Below are 22,141 nucleotides of genomic sequence, written 5' to 3' on the forward strand. Positions count from 1 at the left end.
TCTCTATCATTCCACTGGCATTGTCAAAATCTTATGAGCAGTTTCTATCAGCATTTGCTGTGGACTGTCACTCCTTTTGAATGTTAACCCCTCAATCCCACTGTTTTCTTCACATCCTTTTCCTTGTTCCTGTAATGGGTCCTTTGCATCCGGTCTGGCGGTCCCCCACATGTGAGAGAGAGAGAGAGAGAGAGAGAGAGAGAGAGACCGTAATGCTGTCTATTTGAACTGACTTTTCTTCCAGCTTTTATTTTCAGATACTGAAGAATGCACATGAAACGTGACGTTAACATATCCATCTTCGCTTTTGAAACAAAAGTTTGTGGCCGACTCTTCATTCTTTTTGAGACCTGGTACATTCTGTTGCGAGATCATTTCAGCACTATTACAACAAGTTGGTGGGGGTGGTCCAAGGCTTGATTTGGAAATCGATGGTCACGAGTTTGATTTCCCAGTCGACGCTCGACCTTAGGAAACTTGATTATCTACGAAGGACAGGCTTGAGCATGAGAGTATCGCCAGTCTTGGGCTTCACCACTTGCACGTGGTGGGGCTGCAGTGACGGGCTAGCCAGTGGATTATTTACTATTCCTTGGTGCCTTATACCAAACATGGCAATAGATAGTAAGGTAGGTCCCAACCTTGCCCACAAACCCTTTTTCGCGTTCATGAAAATGGCAGTGGACCTTTTGTCTAGTAAGGGAGATCACGTAAGGAATCATCTTACGCCGCATTCTGTTTATACTCCTAATTGGTCAAAACAACGTGCAATTTACCCGTCATCTGAACGACCTAGTTGCTGCCTCGGCTACAATGATGGACGTACTCAAAGTGCCATCGAAGACCCAACTTTAGCAATCTACACTCTAATTCAGAAACCGTAAGTAAACTGAGTTCCCATCGAGGTGAAGATGGCTGTAACAACGCATGTTCGCAGTAGTTCATGTTCGGAAAAATACATGACTTTTGGCTGCCATAAAATGATGTTTTATAGGTTGAATGCTATATGAGCGAAAAGATGTCCCGCGACGAAGGATGGATGTAGAACGGAGGAATCGTCCATATCTGATGCACGCAGCCATGTCACCGTCTTAGCAATCCTAAAGATAGGACTACTGGAATTCCAGCTCATGGTCGACGGTGGAAGACATTTTGAGCGTGACAAAAAGTTGGTCGAAGACTAGGACATTCAAGTATTCAATGCACTGTCGACCAATTGGACGTATTATTAGCTCCCAGTGACTAAGTTCACCGCACTACTTGGTGGCCCGTCAACACCAGCGACCGCGTCGATGGCATGTATTAGCTCTCGTGTCGAATTCATTGGATACCTTATCATAAATTGTTAGTTTCATTTTCATGGTCTATGGAAGGCAAAAGCAACTTCCGTGCACTCGAGCGGATCATATGAATTGTGGAATAAAACGAGGATTTAGCAGCGGAACGGGATAATAACCAAGGAAAACCTTTCCTCAGTTAGAGGCTGCCTTTTAGACCGAGTCCTCCTACCCCCACAGGCCCGTCGGCAATTTTTGCATCCAGCCTCTGAGGAATGAGCCAGACTCATGCTATACATTGACATAAGAAACACCTGGAGGAACCAGTTATTACTGTTCACACCAACAACTACTTGGCTACCTCACTCCCGAGGAGCTTTGGATCGGAACATTGAAGCATCTCATCTGAATAAAACCAGTCTCGTAATGGTCAGAGGAGAAGCATTAGTTGCAGCAGTTGGAGTCATCATATGGCCACTCCAAAAGAATAGGAAGAGCACAACCATTTAGCAATAAGATTCGGCTATTCACTTCTGCGGTCGGTGATATCAATAGGATCGATAGAATAGACATTTCCCTTGGTGCCCGTAAAGGGCAACATATAAAATCCCACGAGTTCGCTCCTGCCATTCACGGAAGCAGGTATTGCAATCAAGCATTCTAACGTGAATGCAAAGGACATGTTCTGGGCATGAATGCAGCAGCCATGAACTACAAATCCCACTTTTCGTAGCCCTCGTGCAGGATCTTGAATGATTGATAATGAAGATGATTACAGGAGGAGTGAAACACATCTGCAACGAATATTATTAATGAATCCATCCCACACATTCACACTTCCATCTTGTTATTTCTGCTATCCACCCCCCAATTTATTGTTGATCAAACACATAAATCAGATTATTCTCATCCTTCACCACAGAATCAAGAAAATAAAATAACAAAAGAAAATCATCAGCACACCCTAGAAAAGCACTTATTTCCAGCTTGAGTACGTCCCTTTGCAGAATTTTTTTCACTCTTTGCCCAACCCTGCAGGTTTAAACATTCATCTTTGCAGGGGGTCCACGGTTCGCACAATTGCACCTGTCATCCCTTCAAGCCGGTCCTTTGTAATTTCCACAAAGTGACCTAATATTTCATGGAACTGCTTCAAACCTGCAAGCGGAAGAATGATGGAAGACCTGTCGGTGCCTGCAACCTGCATTCACATACCATCCCAACACTCACTTTGTTAGTTTAATATCACTAAGTTTCTTAATGACACATCGCAAATAGTTTTAGATTACCTCAGATATCCTCAGGAAATGGCCTCTGTTGTTGCTCCCTAGATCAAAGAAAAACTTCTTCTGGTCAACTCTAATTACCTTCGACACTCCCATGTTACCAATCTCATCCTGTGCTGGCAATTCTGCCGATCTGTCCACATTCAAATCAGAAGAAGCCGGGGCAGATTGTCCACTATGACCAGATATGAAGCCTGCACCTACATCATCTGAAAACCCAACAAGACTTCCTGTAGGCTCAGAACTTTGCTGCTTCAGACCACATGATCAGGAAGGCCAAGGGAGCATCCCGGAAAAAAAAAAAAAGTGAGTTCCCTCGAGACAAGAAAAGAAAAAGCCTAAAGCAATTGAATAGGAAAAAAGAACATGGAATATCCACAAGCATAAGAGAAATTCAACATATTTTTCTTAAAACAGAGCATGGGCAGGTCATTAAGAACTCCTAGCTATGACGAGTCATACTATAACCATTTTTTTTTATGGGTCAAAATCATACTATACCTGGTTGGGAAGTATGAAAAGCGTTGATGCTTCATTAATCTCAGCCAAGATATTTCTGAAAGTTGCCCAACCTTCATCACGGGTGCTACCTGCAGGTACAATGATAGTGCTCCGGTTTCTACTCACTGAAGCTTCAGATACCTACATAAAATTATATAAAAGTTATTTCCTTCTTCATGCAAGCTCTAACCCAAAAAAAAAAAAAAAAAAAATGTTAGTATTTAACTATTAAATTACACATTCATCTAATAACTTAACTTTTACAATGGTCAGCAATGATCCCATGAAATTTTAGATGGCATCGGAGCAGGACTCTTGAGTTCAAATCTTTTCATATTCCTACTCACAATTATACATTACCACGTTTTAATCTTAAGCCAAAGTCTAGCCTATGCATGAGCTGAAGTACTAGGGTATCTAACTATTAAACCGCATCTTCATCTTAACAATTTAAACTTTTAGAACAGTTGGCAGTATTTCTACAAAACTTCACGGAATTCATACAAGCACCAACCATGCCTTATAGCGCAACAAGAAAACTTGAACATCATCCTGAAGAGTAACAACATTTGTGGCAAAAGAAACAGAATAGGGAGAGATCTCGATAAACCAAAGAACATCTTTGATCTTCAACTAGGGAGTCCAAAAAGGACAAATAACTAAATCCACAAAAAGCAAAAGGATCCAGTGGACAGATATAACCAGAATCATTTATCACTAAATCAGTCAATTAAAGCATTGGCTGCTGGCACAGGATTGCTAGTATCATAATAGATCTTAACATGCCTGCATAGTTGGAGCAACCAATCTTTTCATTTCTTCTATATTTCACCACAACCTTTAGCAGGATGACTCATAATCCTTCCCAATCAACCGAGAAGACTAGTTAATAAGTTCTATCCATTGCGAACATGCGGCACCCAATGGTCACCAACTAGTTAAGTCCTCTTCCTAATTCTTTCCTCTCTCTTGCATGCAGGCAACAGATATTGTCTACTAATTCCCCAACCATTTAAGATCTGAAATACTCGTTCAATTCATATTATATAAGTTATCTGAACAACTAATATCAACATTCACGCTATTCCCAAAGAAAAGTAATTGCCTGACTTTGATAATGAATGTTACTCATACTTCAACACTGTGTCTCTAAATATTCTCAAAGACAAGTTTCTCAATTCCCATAGAATACGGTCCTTTCCCCGAAGATTCCAGCATACAGGACATATCTGGTTGCCAAAAAATTCTAGTGATGTCTCTTATTCCAACTGATATATCCATAGAAGGCCGCCCCTATCTCACTGAATTTTAGATGACCAATATTCCTTACCCTACTTTCTTTTCTGTATTGCTGTGACCATGCCTTTAGAAACCATAGTTCATCCTTTCAGCAAGAAAAACAGTTATGCCAGTGGGAATGACCATAAAAGCAAAACTGCATTCCTAGCTGCCTGATACATGAAGACACTACTCTACCACACAACTCATGGACCAACTGCTCCTGGATGAGAAAATAACCTCCCAAAATAAACTTGCAACAGCATCTCACATAATAGGAAGTACAGCTGCATTAACATTGTTTTGCATAATCCTAAAAGTCTAGGAGATAAAGGTTGTGCCATGTAGCAGAAGCTTGCAAATTCCAGATGATGATTAAAAATGATTATGATCCGTGTCTTTGCATACAAACTTATAAAAGAGACTAAACTTTGAAAGTGCAAGTCTCAATTAGCTGGGTCAGAGGAAAAGAACAAATTCAAAGCAAGAGAGCATATTTACAATTTCTTTTTACCTATCGAAAAATCAAACAGTATCATTTGAATGGTAAAAGTTCACTTCTAATGTAGTCACACATCATTTTGATTTGTTACGAGAAACTGATAACGGATTGCATTAAATAATGTTCGAATCATCCTCCTTCCCAACAAAGTTTTTCAGTTTCTGGAAAGAACCTTTATAGTCTACCATTCTAATCATCCTACTGGTCCTTTCATTAAGACATTTCAGATGCATTCTATTTAGATAATGGTTCATATTTGCATTCTTAGGTGCAAGCTGGACGTATCAGGAAAAGACTTGCAGCAGCCGAGGTTGCAGAACTTTTCAGCCAAGCACCATTTATGTCAACTTGGAAATATGAATCCGGAAGGACTAAATACATGTATGTGACAATGCAGGTCAAACAATTCTAGTCAGAGCACGAAAAACTGTCAGAATTTCATGCACTATATTAAGAGTTTTGACACTAATTTAGTGTGTGAATATAGACAGGAACACTATAATGTAGATCCAATTCTATTATCCATTGAGTCATTCATCAGGAAATCTTTCATATTATCAAATTATATAGTTCTACTCTTCTCTAGACCTAGATAACAAACTTCCATATTTGTAAGAGGTCCCCTGCAATTCCATGTAGTTAGACTGTCCAAAAGTATAATCCAACAATAATGAGAACCAGACAAAAACTTCAAATTTGCGCCAAATACTAAGCCTGCAAGTTGTTAACTATCGAAAGGAAAAGATAACAATGAATCATCCAATCAGGAACTCTTTCATATTATCAAATTATGTAGTTCCACTCTTCTCTAGACCTAGATAACAAACTTCCATATTTGTAAGAGGTCCCCAGCCCTTCCATGTAGCTAGACTGTCCAAAAGTATAGTCCGACAATGATGGGAATCAGACAAATAACTTTATATAAATGCCAACTGCTAAGCCTGCAAGATGTTAACTATCAAAAGGAAAAGATACTTATTCTTCCCTCTAGGAATAAACTAAAAGAGATCCTACATTTGGAAAATCTATTTAACATTGTTTTATTATTACTCTAAAAAAACCATAATTATTTGAAAATACCACCAATAGAAAGCATTTAAAGGTACAAGCATTTGGTGCAAATTAAGGTTCATTCTGGAGCAACATGCCCCATTACTGAATGCAACCCTGCTCATCCAAATTTAAGAATGCGGTATGCACAAAGCAAAATCTACTCAGCCTGATAAATGGAAGATCCAAAGAGCTTAGTGACAGTGGCTAGATACTCGGACTGTGGATGGCCTTTTAATAGTTTATACTTCAACTAATTTAATTAAAAGGAAATGAATTGCCAGCTCAAGGCAATCACAGAACTGCAGACTCTGAAGACATATTAGAACCAATAAGCGGAGGAGATAAAGCCACGGATCAAGATGATAAGCAAATTCAATGACCGCAAGTCCAATCAGCACCGAAAACCCAAACGAATGAAGACCCAAGAGCGGAATTACCCTCAAAAAGCGCCCCCGCCGATTCTCGCCAACATCAAAGTAGAACACCTGCAACCAACAACAGGCAATTCAAGCAATGCAAACACCGAAAACGACAGACAACAAGGAACAGAACGCCCCGATTAAAAAAAAAAGAAAACAATGCCTTGGTGTCGAGCTGCAATTCCTTGCTGGAGGCCTCCTGATCGTCGGTACTGACGTAGTAGTTGAAGAGATCCAGGAACCAGGAGATGCCGGAGAAGGGCACGATGATGGTGGACCGCGTGGCCGAGGTCTTCTCGGAGATCTTGAGGTAGCGCCCGCGAGGGTTCTCCTTCAGATCGAAGTAGAAGAGCTTGTGCTCCACTTGCAGCGTCTTGCACATCAATTCCACGTCGTTCCCTCCTCCCCGACAACCCCTCCTCCTCCTCCTCCTCCTCCTCCTCCTCCTCCTCCTCCACCCGAATTCCCCTCCATCCCACTCCCTCCACGAAAACCCCCTCCTCCCACGACCGCACCCCGCCCCCTAAATTCCCCACCCTCCGAGGAACGGAATCACAAGCCTCGATTCCCTTCCCCCTCCCGACCCGTCGCCCCGCGACGGTTGCAAGACCGGGAATCGGCCGAGCCCGCCTAGCAGAGGCGCGGGGCCGAGGCGGAGGACGCAGCCGCCACCGGATCGCCGCAGCCCTCGTCGCCAATTAGGGTTCGGATGAGAATCGAGGAGCGCGCTGACGAAGAAGGAGAAGAAGAAGAAGAAGATAGACGACCAAGTCCCATGGCCAAGTGTGAACGCTTTCGTCTTATTTTTAACTCAAAAATCCCAGCTTTTTATTTACACACACACTCTCTCTCTCTCCTCTCTCCTCTCTCTCTCCTCTATCCAAAATGAGTAATTATCTATTTCGTACTGAAACGCCACTCAAGTCGTCGCCGTCGCCGCGTCGCCGCCGCTCGCTCGGTCGCTCACGGCGCCGGTGGGTTCGGGCCTGGCGTCGGACTCTCACCTCCCCCGCCCCGCCGTCGCCGCGCACGGTCGGAGCGCGCGCATTCGCCGTTCATTCTCTCTCGCGTTTCGCAGTCGCCGAGCGGCGGATTCAGCCGATCTGCCGCCGTCGACGGGGACCAATGCACGCGTTCGGACGGAGATCGGGAAGGGGCGATCCGATTCGGAGATTCGATGTCGATCGGAGGAAGGGAAGCTGGAATCCGGCGATTGAATTTAACGACCCGGCGCGGGTGGAGCCGGAACCGCCATCGCCATCGTCATCATCTTCGTCTTCGGTTACTAACCAATCCGAGAGTTACGGGAGAGCGACAAGGGGAGTGAAAATGGGGGCGACACGTGGCGGCCTGTCAGAGGCTCCCAGTAAGAAGTGGGGAACTGTAAGATTAAGGAAAAGGGCGAGCATGCCAATTACCAAAAATTGCATAATTACGAGAAAATCGATGTACTATTATTAGAATATTGAATGCTTAAATTAATTTACATCACTTTACATTTGCATCTTCTACTGTCCAAAAGGAATTATTTGGACTGGACTAAACCAACCGGTCGTGAGAGGTTCCCGAGATCACTAGTCCGATTCCCAATTATATAAAATTAAAATCGGTGAATTTCAATCAAGTTTTAAGGGCGAAACTACTAATCTAGACCGGATTAATTCTTTTTGTACTTTTCGTAATTTTATTACAAATCTATAAAATACTACAAGCTAAACTTAATCCTTAATTTCTTCACAACTAAAGTAGTGCATAATAAAGTCCTTGGCTACATACTTTTGAATCTTTTCTTAACTTAGCAGAGAAGTTTGAAAGATTTTGTAGAGGTTTTTGTTTATATAAAATGGGGTGGAAGAGGTAGTCATATAATCAACACCGGGACTTTGAGGACAAGCAAGGGAAATTTTTCCACTTGGCTTCTAAGAAAGGGTTGTTTTTTAGACTTATGCCTTGTTTGCTAATTGACCAAATAATACTTGATTATATTCTTTTATTCCCTAAAACCAAAAAAGAAGATAAATTTATTTGCTAACTTTTTTTGTTCTTAGAAATAACTCCAGAATTGAGCATGGGTGAGCTCGGCCTCACCATATCAAAGCAAGGTTAACCTCACTTAGCCAAGGTGATATCTAGTCTCCCCCAGTCGTCGCAAGACTCGAGGTGATAAGGCTCGGTTTTGTTGAGGGCCAACAACACTCTGGCAAGGCTTCCACCCCTTGTCTAGCCGATTGCCAACAACTAACTAAAGAAAGAAGGAGAAGGAGAAAAGGAAGAAAAAAAAGGGAAAAATTATTTAAAAATTTAAAAAATTCTAAAACACAAAAGAATTGAGTAATTACCAAATGCATTTCTATTTTGAGAAAATAAATTTTAAACTGTTATCAAACATCTTAAAATGCTTAAAAACTTATCCAATGAATAGCATAAAAATAATAATTTCTAAGTATAAATTGTTCATGAAAACGGAATAGTTACCAAACAAACCCTTAATGTAATTCATCTCATGGGAAATTTTACCTACTTAGGACTTGGGCCAAACTAGTTCCACCAATTCCCAATTCTTAGGTGGGAACTAGACTGCTTGATAATTAATCACCCCTACTTATGTTTCGACTTACAAAAATGTCATTTTTTTCCTTAAACCTAATCTCCTAAATGTTTACGGGCATGCGCTCAAAACTCTTCAACTCAATCGAAAAGCCAAACCTTGAGATGCAAAGTATCCACAGGACATGGTGATTTGATTTTTTGGAAAATAGGGCTTTGTCTAGAGATATATTGGAACGATATTTTGCAAATAAAATAATAATAAAAAGTAAATAAAAGCATGCGAGTGGTTAGTGAAGTGTGTAACTTATATTTTTTTGAAAAAATTTCAAGAAATATTAGAATATGAGCTTCCTGTGCAGAATAATATCGTAATAATTTATGGATCATGTAAATCAAATCTATCTATATCAGTAGTCATGTATGCAGCGTAAGAATCCTCTAAATTGTTTATAATAATATTTTTTTATGGAAAAAAAGTACAAATATGATATTGGTTGACGTGATTCATACTTCATAGTTACTCCTGTTTGAATTTCTCTCTAGCCTTGAGGACCGAGTTGCCCATCTTGAAAGTAAATCATGGGTGGGTCGGTATGACAATGTGGTTCCTTTGCGTCTCGAGTGGAGTCAATCCCCCCCGCCCCCCCCACCCAACTAAGTCCCAACTAAACCAATTAGAATTAGAATTGAAGAATAAAGAACTTAACGATCATATGAAGTCCCGAAAAGACCGATATTTTGTAGTCTTCACATTTCTAAAAAATGGAATGGAAAAAGTATGGGTAATTAACCTTCTTTCGTTTCGTTAAAAATGAATTATTTTATATTTAAAAAAAGATTAATAAAAATATTTGAATATAAATTATTATTCAGAATAAAAATATTTTTTATTAACTAATTAATTCAACTAAAAATCCTATTGTTCATGCCCATTTTCTTCCCGTTCTCTATGGATTTCTTGTGATTCGCTGTTCTCTCGCACAAGGCCCCGTTTGGTTCAACTTTGGGGAAATAGCTTTGCATTTCCCCAAGTATCCTTGAGAGAATGAGCATTTTGGGAAGGAAGTGTGTTTGGAAATCAATTTTTTGTGTATGCTTTGCAAAGCTATTTCAAAATAAAAAGAAAAATGAAAAACGAAAAGGGAGGAGGAGATGCAGGCGGTGATCGTGGGGGTGCGGGCGGTGGCGGTGGCGCCTGTGGCGGCGAGGAGGCAGTGGCGCTGGTGGTGGCGGGGAGGCAGTGGCGGTGGCGGGGAGCAGCTCGCCTGAGGTTGCCTCGGTGGCGCCGACCTCAGGCGACGCCCTGAGTCACGCGACCCAGGGCGTCGCCAGGGCCGTGCGACCTCAGCGCGTTGCACGGTCGCTCGACCCGGCGATGCCCGAGGTCGCCCGACCTCGGCCACCTCGCCCGAGGTTGCGCGACCTCGGGCGAGGCATCCGGCGACCCTCTTGCGGGCGAGCGCGTCAACCGCGAAACTCGGCCAACTCGGGCGGGGAAGAAGAACCGAACGAGGAAGGAAGACCGTGAAGAAGAAGAATGAAGAGTAACTCTCGAATGCCAAAGCTGAAAGCAGCTCTCTACCCAAAGATACAGCCTGTGGAATGCCCACATTCCACCAAAGAGCATTAGTTTTGTCAAACACAAAAATTTTCCCCAAGGGGCTTTCGGGGCCCAAAGCCCCTTGGGAAAGTCCAACCAAACGGGGCCAAACACTGTAATCTTTTCCGTTCTCTACAGTCTACACCTTCCATGGCGATTTGAGGAGATGGGCGATGGCTGAGCGATCGTGGTTGGCGACGGTCATGCTGGCGATGGCGGCGCGGCCAAGTTAGGCGTGAGGCCGAGGATGCTCCGGCCCTTCCTCCCCAAGTCGCCGCCTCCCTCCTCCTCCGCCGCCGCCGCGTCGCCGGAACCTCCGTCCCTCCTCTCCCTGCTCCGCCGGTGCGGCGACCTCAAGCGCCTCCGCGGGACCCACGGGTTCATGGTCCCGAGGGGCCTCGACCGGGACAACGTCCACCTCGGCCACTTCATCGGCCGCTGCTTCTCTCTGGGCCTCTCCGATTACGCGATGGCGGTCTTCGCCCGCAGCGCCCGCCCCGACGTGTACCTCTACAACGCCGTGATCCGGGCCCTCCCCGACGCGGGCTCCGCCGAGATGGCCGTCCGTCTGTTCGGCGGGATTCGGGCCTCGGGTCTGCGGCCCGACTCCTACTCCCTTCCCTTCGCGTTGAGAGCTGCGGTTCGGCTGTCCGCGGTCGGAGTAGGGAGGCAGATTCACGGCCAGAGCGTGGGGATCGGGCTGGACTCGGATGCTCACGTGGCCACGGCCCTCGTTCGGATGTACTGCTCGGGCGGGTGCATTTCCGATGCGCGGAAGGTGTTCGATGGATTGAGTTCCGGGAGTGCCGCGCTGTGGAACGCGATGATCGCTGGCTATGCCAAGGCTGGCTGTTTGGAGAGTGCCCGGGAGTTGTTCGAGCGAATGCCTGAGAGGAATTTGATTACTTGGACTGCTGTGATCGGAGGATATGCTCAGTGGAATAGGCCAGGCGAGGCGATTGAAGTCTTTAAGAGAATGTTGCTCGAGGGCATAGAGCCGGATGAAGTCTCGATGTTGGCAGTGCTGTCTGCTTGCGCGCAGCTGGGTGCACTTGCACTTGGTGAATGGATCGATAGCTACATCGACCGACATGGGCTAAATCGAACTGTGCAGCTTAACAATGCACTTATAGACACGTTCGCGAAATCAGGCAACATCAGGAAGGCTCGTCAAGTCTTTGAAGGCATGATGGAGAGGACTGTAGTGAGTTGGACGACTATGATCGCAGGGCTGGCCGTACATGGCATGGGAAGAGAAGCCCTGGAAATGTTCTCCGGGATGGAAAGGACTAAAGTTAAGCCCAATGAGATCACTTTCACGGCAGTACTCTCCGCTTGTAGCCACAGCGGGATGGTCAAGCTGGGTCAAGGGTTCTTTACCGTGATGCACTTGAGGTACGGGATTGACCCAAAGATCGAGCAGTACGGCTGCATGGTCGATTTACTTGGACGGGGTGGTTATTTACAAGAGGCAGAGCAGCTGGTTAAGAGCATGCCCTTTGAAGCGAATGCTGCCATATGGGGATCGCTTCTTGCTGCTTCTAATGTCTATGGCGATCCTGATCTTGGAGAGCAGGCTCTGCAGCATTTGATGCGCTTGGAGCCTGAGAACAGTGGTAACTTTTCACTTCTATCTAACACATACGCTGGTCTGGGAAGATGGAACGAATCTGGGTCGATAAGGAAGGCGATGAGGGCCCTAGGCACTGAGAAGATGCCTGGTAAGAGTTCCATAGAACTGAACAACAAAGTTCATGAGTTTGCAGCAGAAGACTTGTCCAACCATCCGGCAGATGTGATTAATGAAGTACTGTGCACGATAGACGGACAAATGAGGGCAGAGGGAGGTCCAGATGAGTTCACGTGATTTGCTGCCTCAAAGTCATTAAAGGTGCTGCTGAATTGACAGTTCTAAGCCGCGAAATCAGTGATCACTCCCGATAGCTATGCTCAAGCTCGACAAGTTGAGGCTGCTGTTGGAGTTTGACTGCAATGTAGTCATTCTTGCTGCGTCTGCTGGACGGGGTGATAATTCGTGGAAATCCATAATGTTCAGTTGGTGGGGTCTAATTTATATCATAGTTATCTGTTCCCAGCTAATCTCAATCCCAGCTCACCTTTTTTTTCATTATTGTTCAGGCATATAGGATAACATTAGGGAAGAAGGACATCTCCATGGCGATTCATATCAGCCGAATGGCTAAGTGCGGCTAAAGGCGGGTACTTTCCACGCTTGAGGAGCTGGTGGTGCAAACTTAAACTTGGAATCAGTCTGAGCAACTTGACTTGGAATCAATCTGGCTCAGATTTACGGCACTCTTCCATGTCTAAAACAGCAGAAGTCCAGTCAAACTGAAAATTGTTTGGTTTGTTGGTCATCGCATGGGGAAACTAGTCTCACATTAGCTTTCGCTCTGCAGCATTCTCTCATGAGGAAGCATATACTTATGTACTGGCTAAGAAGTCTGCTGCGAACGGGCTTTTGAGACAATAACATGGCAAGTAGTATACACACCAATACAAATAGTCCCCAAATGACTCACAAGCATATGTTACCTTGTAGTTGTTTTAGTGCCATATTTCTTCACGTTGGATTTATTTTTTCAGCAAGAAAGTTGAAGGTAATTAGCTTATCCAAGATAGCTTTAAGTTTTTTTTTTTTCCACTTAAAGCAAAAACAAAAGGTATTTTTGTACTTCCAGTCGAATTTATAATATTATTCGTATTTCACAAAATTATGTAAAATATACATGAGAATAGTAGAAGTTTCCAGCAGTTTTGGATTTGGAAAGATCAAAGCGTTAAAATTTAGATCAATGCAAAAAATGAAAATCAATCTGGACATATTGAGATGGTTCTTTCATCTACAGGCCCTCAAATACTCATTTATGATTCCTGAAATAGAGTTTAAGTGATCCGAAGGGTACAAAACGACCAAACTAATTAAAATGGCAGATACAACCATTTAACGAATATAGGCAGGACAGGCAATCACAAATATTAACCTAGTGGGCACCTTTCATTAAACATCCAGCGGCCACATTGCCAAGACAAAAGACTGGAACTGAGAACTCACGACTCTTTAGGCGCCTCAAATCTTGTTGGAGTTTGAATGCCCGCCATGCAACAGAGGCCGGATATTAAGATTATAAGCAACACAAGCCCCTGAAGCACCAAAGAAGCACTGGTATAAAGATGTGATACTTCAAATGAGGTAAAGAGTTAAGAGGATGAGGTTGGGGGAGAAAAAGAGCAATCTCCATTAAACATAAATGATAGCATTGGAGTCGGTCATCGTATGGGATGGACAGACCCCAATTCTAACGAAAAACATAAAGCCAAAATAAAATTCACCAGAAACAGGAGGAAAAAGGGGTAGGGGGGAGGGGTTATCGCATCATGCTAATCGTTACTATATATCATAGGTACAGCAGCAATGGAGCCTAAAACAATTCAATTCATACTCTCATGCAACAGGCACTATAAAAATGCGACAGCGCATGAAACTTTAAAAGGAAAAAAGGGACATTCAAAAACAAAGGCGCAAGCACATCGAGGAAACCTGCAAGAACTTACAACAAAAACTCCTTCAAGGAGTGATGATTTGATCTGGCAAACTCCATCGCATGTTATATTGGTCAATGCACCGCCTTCAGCAAGAAACCTTTCTAGTTCCCGAGAAGAAGGATACTGAATTGAACTATAAGGACGCGAAACATAGAGAGAAGCGAATTTCTGCCCAGACTGCTCCATGGATAGAAGAAGTTCAGAAAAAATTTCGCCTGCAAAGCTCATAAAAGATACTTCTAAGCATTCTCTAGGGAAATATATACAGTATATAGAAGTAGATTGAAATGATCTTTATAAGATATCTTTATTTTTGAAACCTTAAAACCATACTTTCTGAAGGCGGTACATCAGATTCAGATGAAAGGCCAGGTGCCTCATGGCAAAACATGACAAGATCTGCCTTCCCCTCAGGCCTCTGTTCCTTTCTGGAGGCTAGATAATCCTATTCATCATTTGAATAGAGACATAAGTAATTTGCAGGAGTTATGGAATTTACAAATGCCAGCTTGAATGATTGTTTGGCTTACATTGAGTGATTGCAGGTCAGAAAGTTTATGATAATTGTCCCCCTTTAAGGAGCATGATCCCAGAAGAGCAATGCTACTGGTATCTAAACCTTGTCCACAAGTTTCGGTGAAACCAGATATTAACGAAGTTTCCACTGTCTCCTCCTCAATGGCAGCAACATAGGGAAACGCCATTGAAAAATTAGACCTTGTGAAAGAGACCTGTTAAAGATTTGAACTTTTGATCAACTGCACAATCGAACCATTCAAAGTCTGATTGGTTTCGAGCCACAATATCCATTTTACAAAGTAGGCCTTGTTTACCTTAAGCAAGTCTACTAGAGCTGGATCCGCATGGTTGTTAGCAGAGATATCCAAAGATTGCACCTGTTGGAAAATAAACATAACATAACAAAAATGAGCAACACAAAGTCAATATTAAAAGGTTTTGCAGCGCATCCTAAAATCAATGACATGTCAAATGCCTGAAGGAGGGAAAACTATATGCATCATATGCAAAAATACAAAGTTTAATGCATGCTAAGGAAAAGGAATTCCACTATTCTAAATGAGAAGTCAAATCAAAATAAGTTTAAGAATTCTAACCTCTCTACCAAGAAAAACTAGAGCGACATCCACAGGCTGCTGACTTTTCTTTCCCAAGCACTACATTGGAACATAAAAAGAACAAAGCAGTAAGTAAACCAGTATAAAACAACATACTTCTTTCTTGAATTCTGAGAAGAAATAAAAAATAAGCTGCTATTGTTGCATCATCAGTCTAAGAATCACAATACAGGAATCAAGTACCAAGAAGTCCGACCACCCGCCCTTTGAAAGAATTGACTTGGCCAGATCCTTTGGAGATATGGTCTGATAGTTTACAAGTTCCCTGATTCCATCAGTGGAAAACCTGTGACATTTATAGACATCCGTAAGATATCTGGATATCCAGAAGTGACCCACACAAAGGAAGCAAGACAACAAGGCACGAGAAGTGTTAAAATAATGAGAAATATGTCAAATCTCTCCAGGTGAAAATATAGGAAATGTTTTACGATGTGTCGATCACTTGAGGAGCATCCAATCATCGTTGTTAGCAAAATCTAAAATGCTTGAAGAGATATGCATGCGTTACATCAATACAGCTGTCTTCCTTGTATTTTCGCAACCACAACTACCTCAAGAACAGTTGGCAAGGGAAAGTACTTTTGGGAGAAGAGGACGAGAGAACTTATTAACTTCTAATTATGTATCATCTCCACAAGGAAAACCTAAGTGCTCAATTTATTTGTGCTGCAAGATTATGCAACAAATACTACATGCAATGGGCAGTTTTTCACTCAAGATATGTCATTATCATTGTCTACGTCTTCCCTATAACAAAAGCTTCAAATGTCTTAGAATAAGATGGTGGACTTGAAAGGAGGTGAAAATAGTCCTTTTTCAATAAACAATTATCAGACATTATCTAGATGCTCATAGGCAATGGAAAGAGATTTTTCCCAAATGGTGAATACCATGGCAAATTTTGTTTATCGAGGAACTAAAGAGTTTCTCAGAGAATTAAAAGGCGTTGCACCTAAAGTCTTGTCCAAGGATAAAAATCTTGATAGAATGTCAAGTATGCACACATCCACGCGCGTGCACGCACACTCTCTTACACTTATCAAAGAAGCAAACGAAGAAATCTACCAGTGAAGCACAAACCAGCAGCTTAGAAGACAATTACAAACACTCTGACATAAACAAAGCACGGCAGGATTTATGATTTGACTAGCTAGAGATTAAAAAGAAAAGAAAAAGACAAGATCTGACCAAGGAATTTTTTTCTGAATTGCAGTATAAACTGGCATCTACATACGGTATTTTGATTTTGTGCCAATTGTAGACATGGTCAAGTTACATTCTCTTGGTATATGTCTATTAATGATTCAGCATTCAGATGCATATTTGCCACAAAAATAAAAGTACTATTTGAAGAAGAATTGACAAAGCATTATCAAGTGAGTATCTATCTATCTCCAGCATAGTCACGCAACAGAAGAGCAGCCCTAACTATTGATTCATCTATTGATTTCAGATTTATATTAAGAGAACACGGTCCCCAACAATATTGTTAACAGCCAGCTTCTCACTATCGATGGCATGATTTGCAAAGATCTAGTCAGAAAATTTTAACTGATGTAAACATGCATAAAAAGTAGCAGCATAAACTACGCAAACTCTTCAGAACTATTTCCTCTCCAGCTTTAATTTCCTATTAAATTAATGACCACACTGACAAAATAGAGGCGCGAGCTCGAAAACTGATATGGTGGAACTGAAATTGCAGGCACAAGGTCACGGAAGCCGTTTCCCATACATAATCAAAAGTTCACCATCTGCATCCAATGGTGCGACGAGGCATCATAAAACACGAAAAACTTACGGTTCGTAGTGTCTGGACCAGAGAAAAGCAGAACCGGAAGCAGCCGAAGAGCATGCCGAAGGAATCAGCGCAGCCAACAACAACAACGCCACCGCCAAAGCTTCCTTCATCGTCCCAACGCCTCAGAAAAACCTAGAAAACTTCAACCGACGCCACCAAAAAAAAAAAATCCTCAGACAAACGCGAAATGGACGTGCCGATCGATTAAGTTCCGATTCTGATTACATACATCAAGTGAAAAAACACGAATCTGAAATCTATCTAGGAACAGATGAACTCGACGGGGCAAAGTGAAATCATCGAGCATTGGACGATCAATCGCGAGCAACGTGAGCCTATAAGATGTGAGCAGCATCGCCAGATGAAGGCGATTCGACGCTGCGACAACTTCCAACTCGTGTCGAATCGAATCGAATCGAATCGGATGGAGTGCGAGTCGGAAGGCGAAACGAGATCGGATTGCAGAGAGATTACCAGCGCGGAAGCGAGAGCGATTGGGGATGGCAATCGCCGCGGGTATTGGGGATGGGAAATCGGTCGGTCGACGAGCGCAGCGCCTTTGCACGCAAATCCTTCCGATGGATTTTGGAGGAGCTGCTGATGCTTCGAGCCTGGGAAGATGCAATTTTCCTTTTTTTTATTTTTATTTTATTTATTGTGATTTTTGTCCCGCGATCTTTCCTGGCGAGGTCGCCGTTTTGTTCAGTTGCTCCTCATTTATTTGGACAAGGGGAAAAAAAATGGAATTATGCTAAAGTGTGGTAAAAGGCAAAAATTTCAATGTCCTTTTGTCACAAAATATTTCTTCAATTAATATGAAAACCACAAATTGATAAGCTCTCAATATATTTTACTCCAAACTTAATTTTTATCTCGTAAAGAATTTCATTAATAGATAATAGATAAATATATTAGTCATGAGTTATATATTAATTTTCTCCTTTCAATTAGTAGAAATTCCAAAAATCTGAATCAACAATACTCAAATGCTTTTACGTTTAATCATTTTTGGATTAAAATTTATCAATTTGCTACTAATTATTATTATTTTTAAAATTACTAGTATATATGTGTTGGGAATTTCATATCAAATTTTAAAAATCAAATGGGGAATTAATAAGAATTGGACTCAGTCCAAGTCATCGATAAATGGTTTGTAATCACCATATAAAAGATCTTTTTGTCGTTTTTCCTACCATCAAGTTTAAATGAATAAAATTGAATTACTTTATGATATGAGTTTTGCACTAAAAGAACCTCTGTCAAGCTCCTTTTTATTTACTATCTCACTTGAAATGTTCAAAGGGGGTGAGAGAAAAACAGACCGGAGCCCCGAAAAAACCAGCCCGAAATAATAATAAATAAATATAGTTTATTGAAAAATACGAAACATGAAAACAAAAGTTATATATGAAATTATTATCCAAAAAAAACTCTAGTAAAGTCATAAAAAATTTACATAAATAATTGAAAATCAAATAGGTGAGAAAATTTTGTGCCAGTAAAGGTACAAATTACGCTGTTCAAAAAAAGGTACAAATTATGAAAAGTGACCAAAAAAACATGTTGAAAAAGTGATTTTTGAGGCCAAATATGGCCTTGGCCTTTAGCCATAGGGCATTCGACTCCAAATGAGATTTCAATATTCTACTCACGGCTTTTGTAACTCCATTCGGACCAATTGTTTTACCCCAGTTGAAATTGAGGTCCTCGGATTAATTTATTTTGTAAATTCAAAAGATGTACTAAGGTCAGAAAAAACAAAAACTAATTGGACTTTTTTTTTATTTTAAAAGATAAAAGTTCGGGCATCATTTAGTTCGGTCCAGGCCTATTGGGAATCTAGATGGGCCTAAAGATTCCAGACAGTTAATCTTAAGGCCCAGCCCCCTCGACCCATGTTCGCCCCTAACTCGCGTGTGACGACAATGCACGCCCCATGATTTCGAGAGTGGCATGAGTCTGGACCGTGACACTTTTTTGCGTATCGGCATAGTGCAGTATGCTAAAAAAATTTCAATGGCATCTAAATATATATGTTCATATATGCTTTTTTGAAAAAGAAGTTTGCCAATTGTTACTTCGCTTGAACTAGCAGCTCAGAAATAAAAAGAAATGGAAGAACAATGTTAAAAAAATTAAATCTCGTCCTAGCAAAAGTGCTCACCGAGCGATATTACGCATTATTTTGTTGCTCAAATGTGCCAACCGATTTAACTTACCACTTAAAAAGTGTCGCATAATTTAGTTAATTATGTGAGATTTAGTATCGCTGGCATCAATGCTGAGAAGTAAAAGGAAAAGGACTCTAAACACTAACTTGGTATGTCAAAGAGGGTTGCATTGAATTCTTTGTTTTTCAAGTCTACTGGATTTAGATCCCATCCTTTAACTTAAGGGTGAGTGATTCCACATTCAATATAAGTTTCACCTGAAACTTAAAATCTACTTATTGGAGTAAATTCATCATTTTTCAAAACCTGAAATCTATCATGAATATTTTGAAACCTAAAACTTACCCTCTTATAGGTTTTAAGGTCAATTCTAGATTCCAGTTTTCCTAGGTTTTATTTGTATTATTAATTAAAAAATATAGTAATTCATCATTTTTAATAATCAATCAATTGACCAAAATTTACATTTAGACGTACAAAAACAATGAAATATTAAGAAAAAAGTCTCGGTCATAAAATAGAAAATTAAACTAGTGATTTCGGATTATACACTTATCATAAGATGTCATGAAATATTGTAGGATATCAAAAGATAGAAACTAAAAAAGAAAAACACAAAAACTTATTCCAAGTTCCAAGGTTCAACCTCTAGATCGAAGTTTTAATCTCCACCTACTTAGAATCCAGAACTTATCCATCAAAATGGATTTTTCAATATTTAGAATTTGGAACCCAATTTGTATATCCTGGAATCATGCTCACCCCTACTTCTACCATTGAGCTAAAAGGCTATCATAGTGATATATGCAGACCTTTCTTGAATGAACGTTTCCTCCTAATTTGGTATAAGCTTGGGATTGCATCGAAGGCAAGCGAGGCTCTCTTCACACTCGCCCACGACACTGATTCGGTTGCAGCTGCTAATGATCTCTCCCTTGATGGGCACAGCTTGACCATCATGGAGACTGCAATTCCTCCGATTGTTAGGATGATGTGAATGCGTCGATGCGGACATGTCCGAGGAGACATGCAATGCAACCACCGTTTGATGCAGGTCCACCCTAAAAGGCAAAGAACTTTAAATTCTGAGTAAATGTTTCATAGCACTCCACCAAATTCAGCCCGCACAGTCTTTAATGTAACGACGTGATTTGATAAAGGCTGGGAGTAGTCGTCGAATCTAGAAGGCCCGGACAAGAAACGACTCTTGGCAAACTTCTAGGACAGAAAAATGAGCACATATAAACCAAATTATGTACTGAACATGTGGAGCATCATTATGAAATATATATGTAAAAATTGAAATTAACTCAAGAAGATGTCTTTTTACGTAAATGGCAATGTTTAGCTTCGTGCTCAAATGGAAGCACTTCCAAGATGAGTGATCTCCTAGGTAAGTGCTCACCTGTATGTCAAAAGACAAAACCGCGAGACTCGATATAAGACGGATCAAAATGGATAATATTTCAGTGAATTAAATTCAAAGGTCACATTTAAAGCCACCTCAACCCATGTTGATCTAATGAGATGAGAGCCCCTCTTCTTCCCTAAATGTAAAGCGAAACAACTTGTGACTGTGTCATGTGAATGACAGCAACCTCCAACACCGCTCTAATTCACACAATTCCTGAGCTTTCTGAACATCATCATCAAAGCTAGACAAGCTCCAATTTCTTTTTGTCTACTTCAACCTCAAAACGTTCCTCCCCATCTCCAGGACTCAAGCCCCCTCTCTCAAATGCCGCTCGGTCAATGAAGGACCTCTCCTTCTTCCTCCTCAAGAACTACCTCGGTGCCAAGATGAAGAAAGGCGTGGGGACCTTCTGCCACGGCGACACCTCCACCTCGATCCTCAGCCAAGGCAGGAACGACCGCACCGCCCCCAAGGAGCCCTTGATCATCGGTTCCCCGAGCCTGGTCGGCGGGGACGGGCACACGCTGGAGGAGATGATACTGCAGCTGGAGCTGGAGGAAGAGATCGCCCGGAGGGCGAAGCTGGACGCGCCCCAGAGGAGGATGTCCTGCGTGAACAACTCTGACATCTTGCGGTGCGCCAGGAACGCGCTGAACCAGTACCCGCGATTCTCCCTCGATGGGAAGGACGCCATGTACCGGTCCTCGTTCCGGAACTCGGAGTGCCCCGAGGGGAGATTGCCGGCCAGGAGGTCGGTCTGCTGCGACTGGGACCTCGGGGGCGGGCCACGCGACAGGTCCCGGAACGACGCCAGGTACGAGAGGCCGAGCCTCTTGCCGCCGATCCTGGCAGGGGAGAGGGTGATCTGGTGCAAGCCAGGGGTGGTGGCCAAGCTGATGGGCCTAGAGGCCATGCCGGTGCCGGTGAGGAGGAAAGCGAGTAAAGAGAAGTTGAGCTTCATGAGGAGGAGAGAAGAGAGACAGATTAGTACGGACCTGAAGCATGATGGTGATGAAATTTGCCGGAGGATAAGGGGTGGCTCATGCTCTAAGACGTCCGGGTACTGTGTGATGAAGCCGATCGCGGTGGAGCCGCTGGATGTGAGCCGGGGCGCTTCCGCCGCGGACTGGCCGACGAGACGTTATAGCTAAGAACGTTTGTATGTCGGATGGACTGGTAGCGAATCGCGACGCAGAAACTATGTAAGGGGTCGTTTTTATAAGGTCCTATATGGAATGTTACAGTTTTCTGAAATGGGGATCGATTTGATCTAATAGAATGAATTTGCGTGGATGCCCGATGGAACTGTTCGATCATGGCTTGACCTTTGGTGCAAGTTTTGCACGAGGAGTTTCCATGTAATCTGATTTTTGTGCAATGTATTATGGGACATAGGATTTGAAAGAAAGCAAAGAAATTAGATAGTTTGCCCGCCCTCGATTTTTCTGTTAGCAATTCACGTACCACATCCATGTTACATATTATTTCTTGCTGGTGAATATATTGGGAAGAAATGCACCAAAAATATTTTAAACATATTGCATCGTTACAAATTTAATCATAAAATTTTTGATTGATTA

General features: G+C 42.2%; 4 protein-coding genes across 6 annotated transcripts; 2 read left to right on the forward strand and 2 right to left on the reverse strand.

Annotated features, from left to right (window-relative positions):
* Nucleotides 1-2,054: 2,054 nt before the first annotated feature.
* On the reverse strand, nt 2,055-6,805 carry LOC104422252 (transcription factor Pur-alpha 1). The gene is given in 6 exon segments (XM_010034512.3): nt 2,055-2,478; nt 2,567-2,812; nt 3,065-3,205; nt 6,335-6,382; nt 6,480-6,722; nt 6,725-6,805. Coding segments are annotated over 6 exon segments (897 nt in total). The 5' UTR covers nt 6,791-6,805; the 3' UTR covers nt 2,055-2,325.
* A 3,774-nt stretch (nt 6,806-10,579) lies between these two features.
* Nucleotides 10,580-13,631, forward strand: LOC104422253 (pentatricopeptide repeat-containing protein At5g56310). 2 transcript variants are annotated; one of them, XM_010034513.2, is made up of 2 exons: nt 10,580-12,525; nt 12,606-13,631. In XM_010034513.2, exon 1 carries the CDS (start codon nt 10,714-10,716, stop codon nt 12,331-12,333), a length of 1,620 nt encoding a protein of 539 aa, XP_010032815.1. In that variant the 5' UTR covers nt 10,580-10,713; the 3' UTR covers nt 12,334-12,525; nt 12,606-13,631. The 2 variants fall into 2 exon arrangements, with proteins under 2 accessions (XP_010032815.1, XP_010032816.1); XM_010034514.2 differs by having other exon boundaries at nt 10,580-12,491.
* LOC104422254 lies at nt 13,293-17,656 on the reverse strand. 2 transcript variants are annotated; one of them, XM_010034516.3, is made up of 9 exons: nt 17,448-17,656; nt 16,974-17,105; nt 15,353-15,455; nt 15,149-15,208; nt 14,867-14,929; nt 14,564-14,764; nt 14,367-14,478; nt 14,043-14,248; nt 13,293-13,631 (listed from the first exon to the last, which is right to left on the reverse strand). In XM_010034516.3, exons 2-9 carry the CDS (start codon nt 17,081-17,083, stop codon nt 13,539-13,541), a joined length of 948 nt encoding a protein of 315 aa, XP_010032818.1. In that variant the 5' UTR covers nt 17,084-17,105; nt 17,448-17,656; the 3' UTR covers nt 13,293-13,538. The 2 variants fall into 2 exon arrangements, with proteins under 2 accessions (XP_010032818.1, XP_010032817.1); XM_010034515.2 differs by having other exon boundaries at nt 16,974-17,113; nt 17,448-17,655.
* A 3,091-nt stretch (nt 17,657-20,747) lies between these two features.
* LOC108955752 lies at nt 20,748-21,835 on the forward strand. The gene has a single exon (XM_018864083.2). It carries the CDS (start codon nt 20,900-20,902, stop codon nt 21,710-21,712), a length of 813 nt encoding a protein of 270 aa, XP_018719628.2. The 5' UTR covers nt 20,748-20,899; the 3' UTR covers nt 21,713-21,835.
* The last annotated feature ends 306 nt before the right edge of the window (nt 21,836-22,141 follow it).

This window comes from Eucalyptus grandis, chromosome 10 (assembly GCF_016545825.1).
Source record: "Eucalyptus grandis isolate ANBG69807.140 chromosome 10, ASM1654582v1, whole genome shotgun sequence".
NCBI classification, from domain to species: Eukaryota; Viridiplantae; Streptophyta; class Magnoliopsida; order Myrtales; family Myrtaceae; genus Eucalyptus; species Eucalyptus grandis.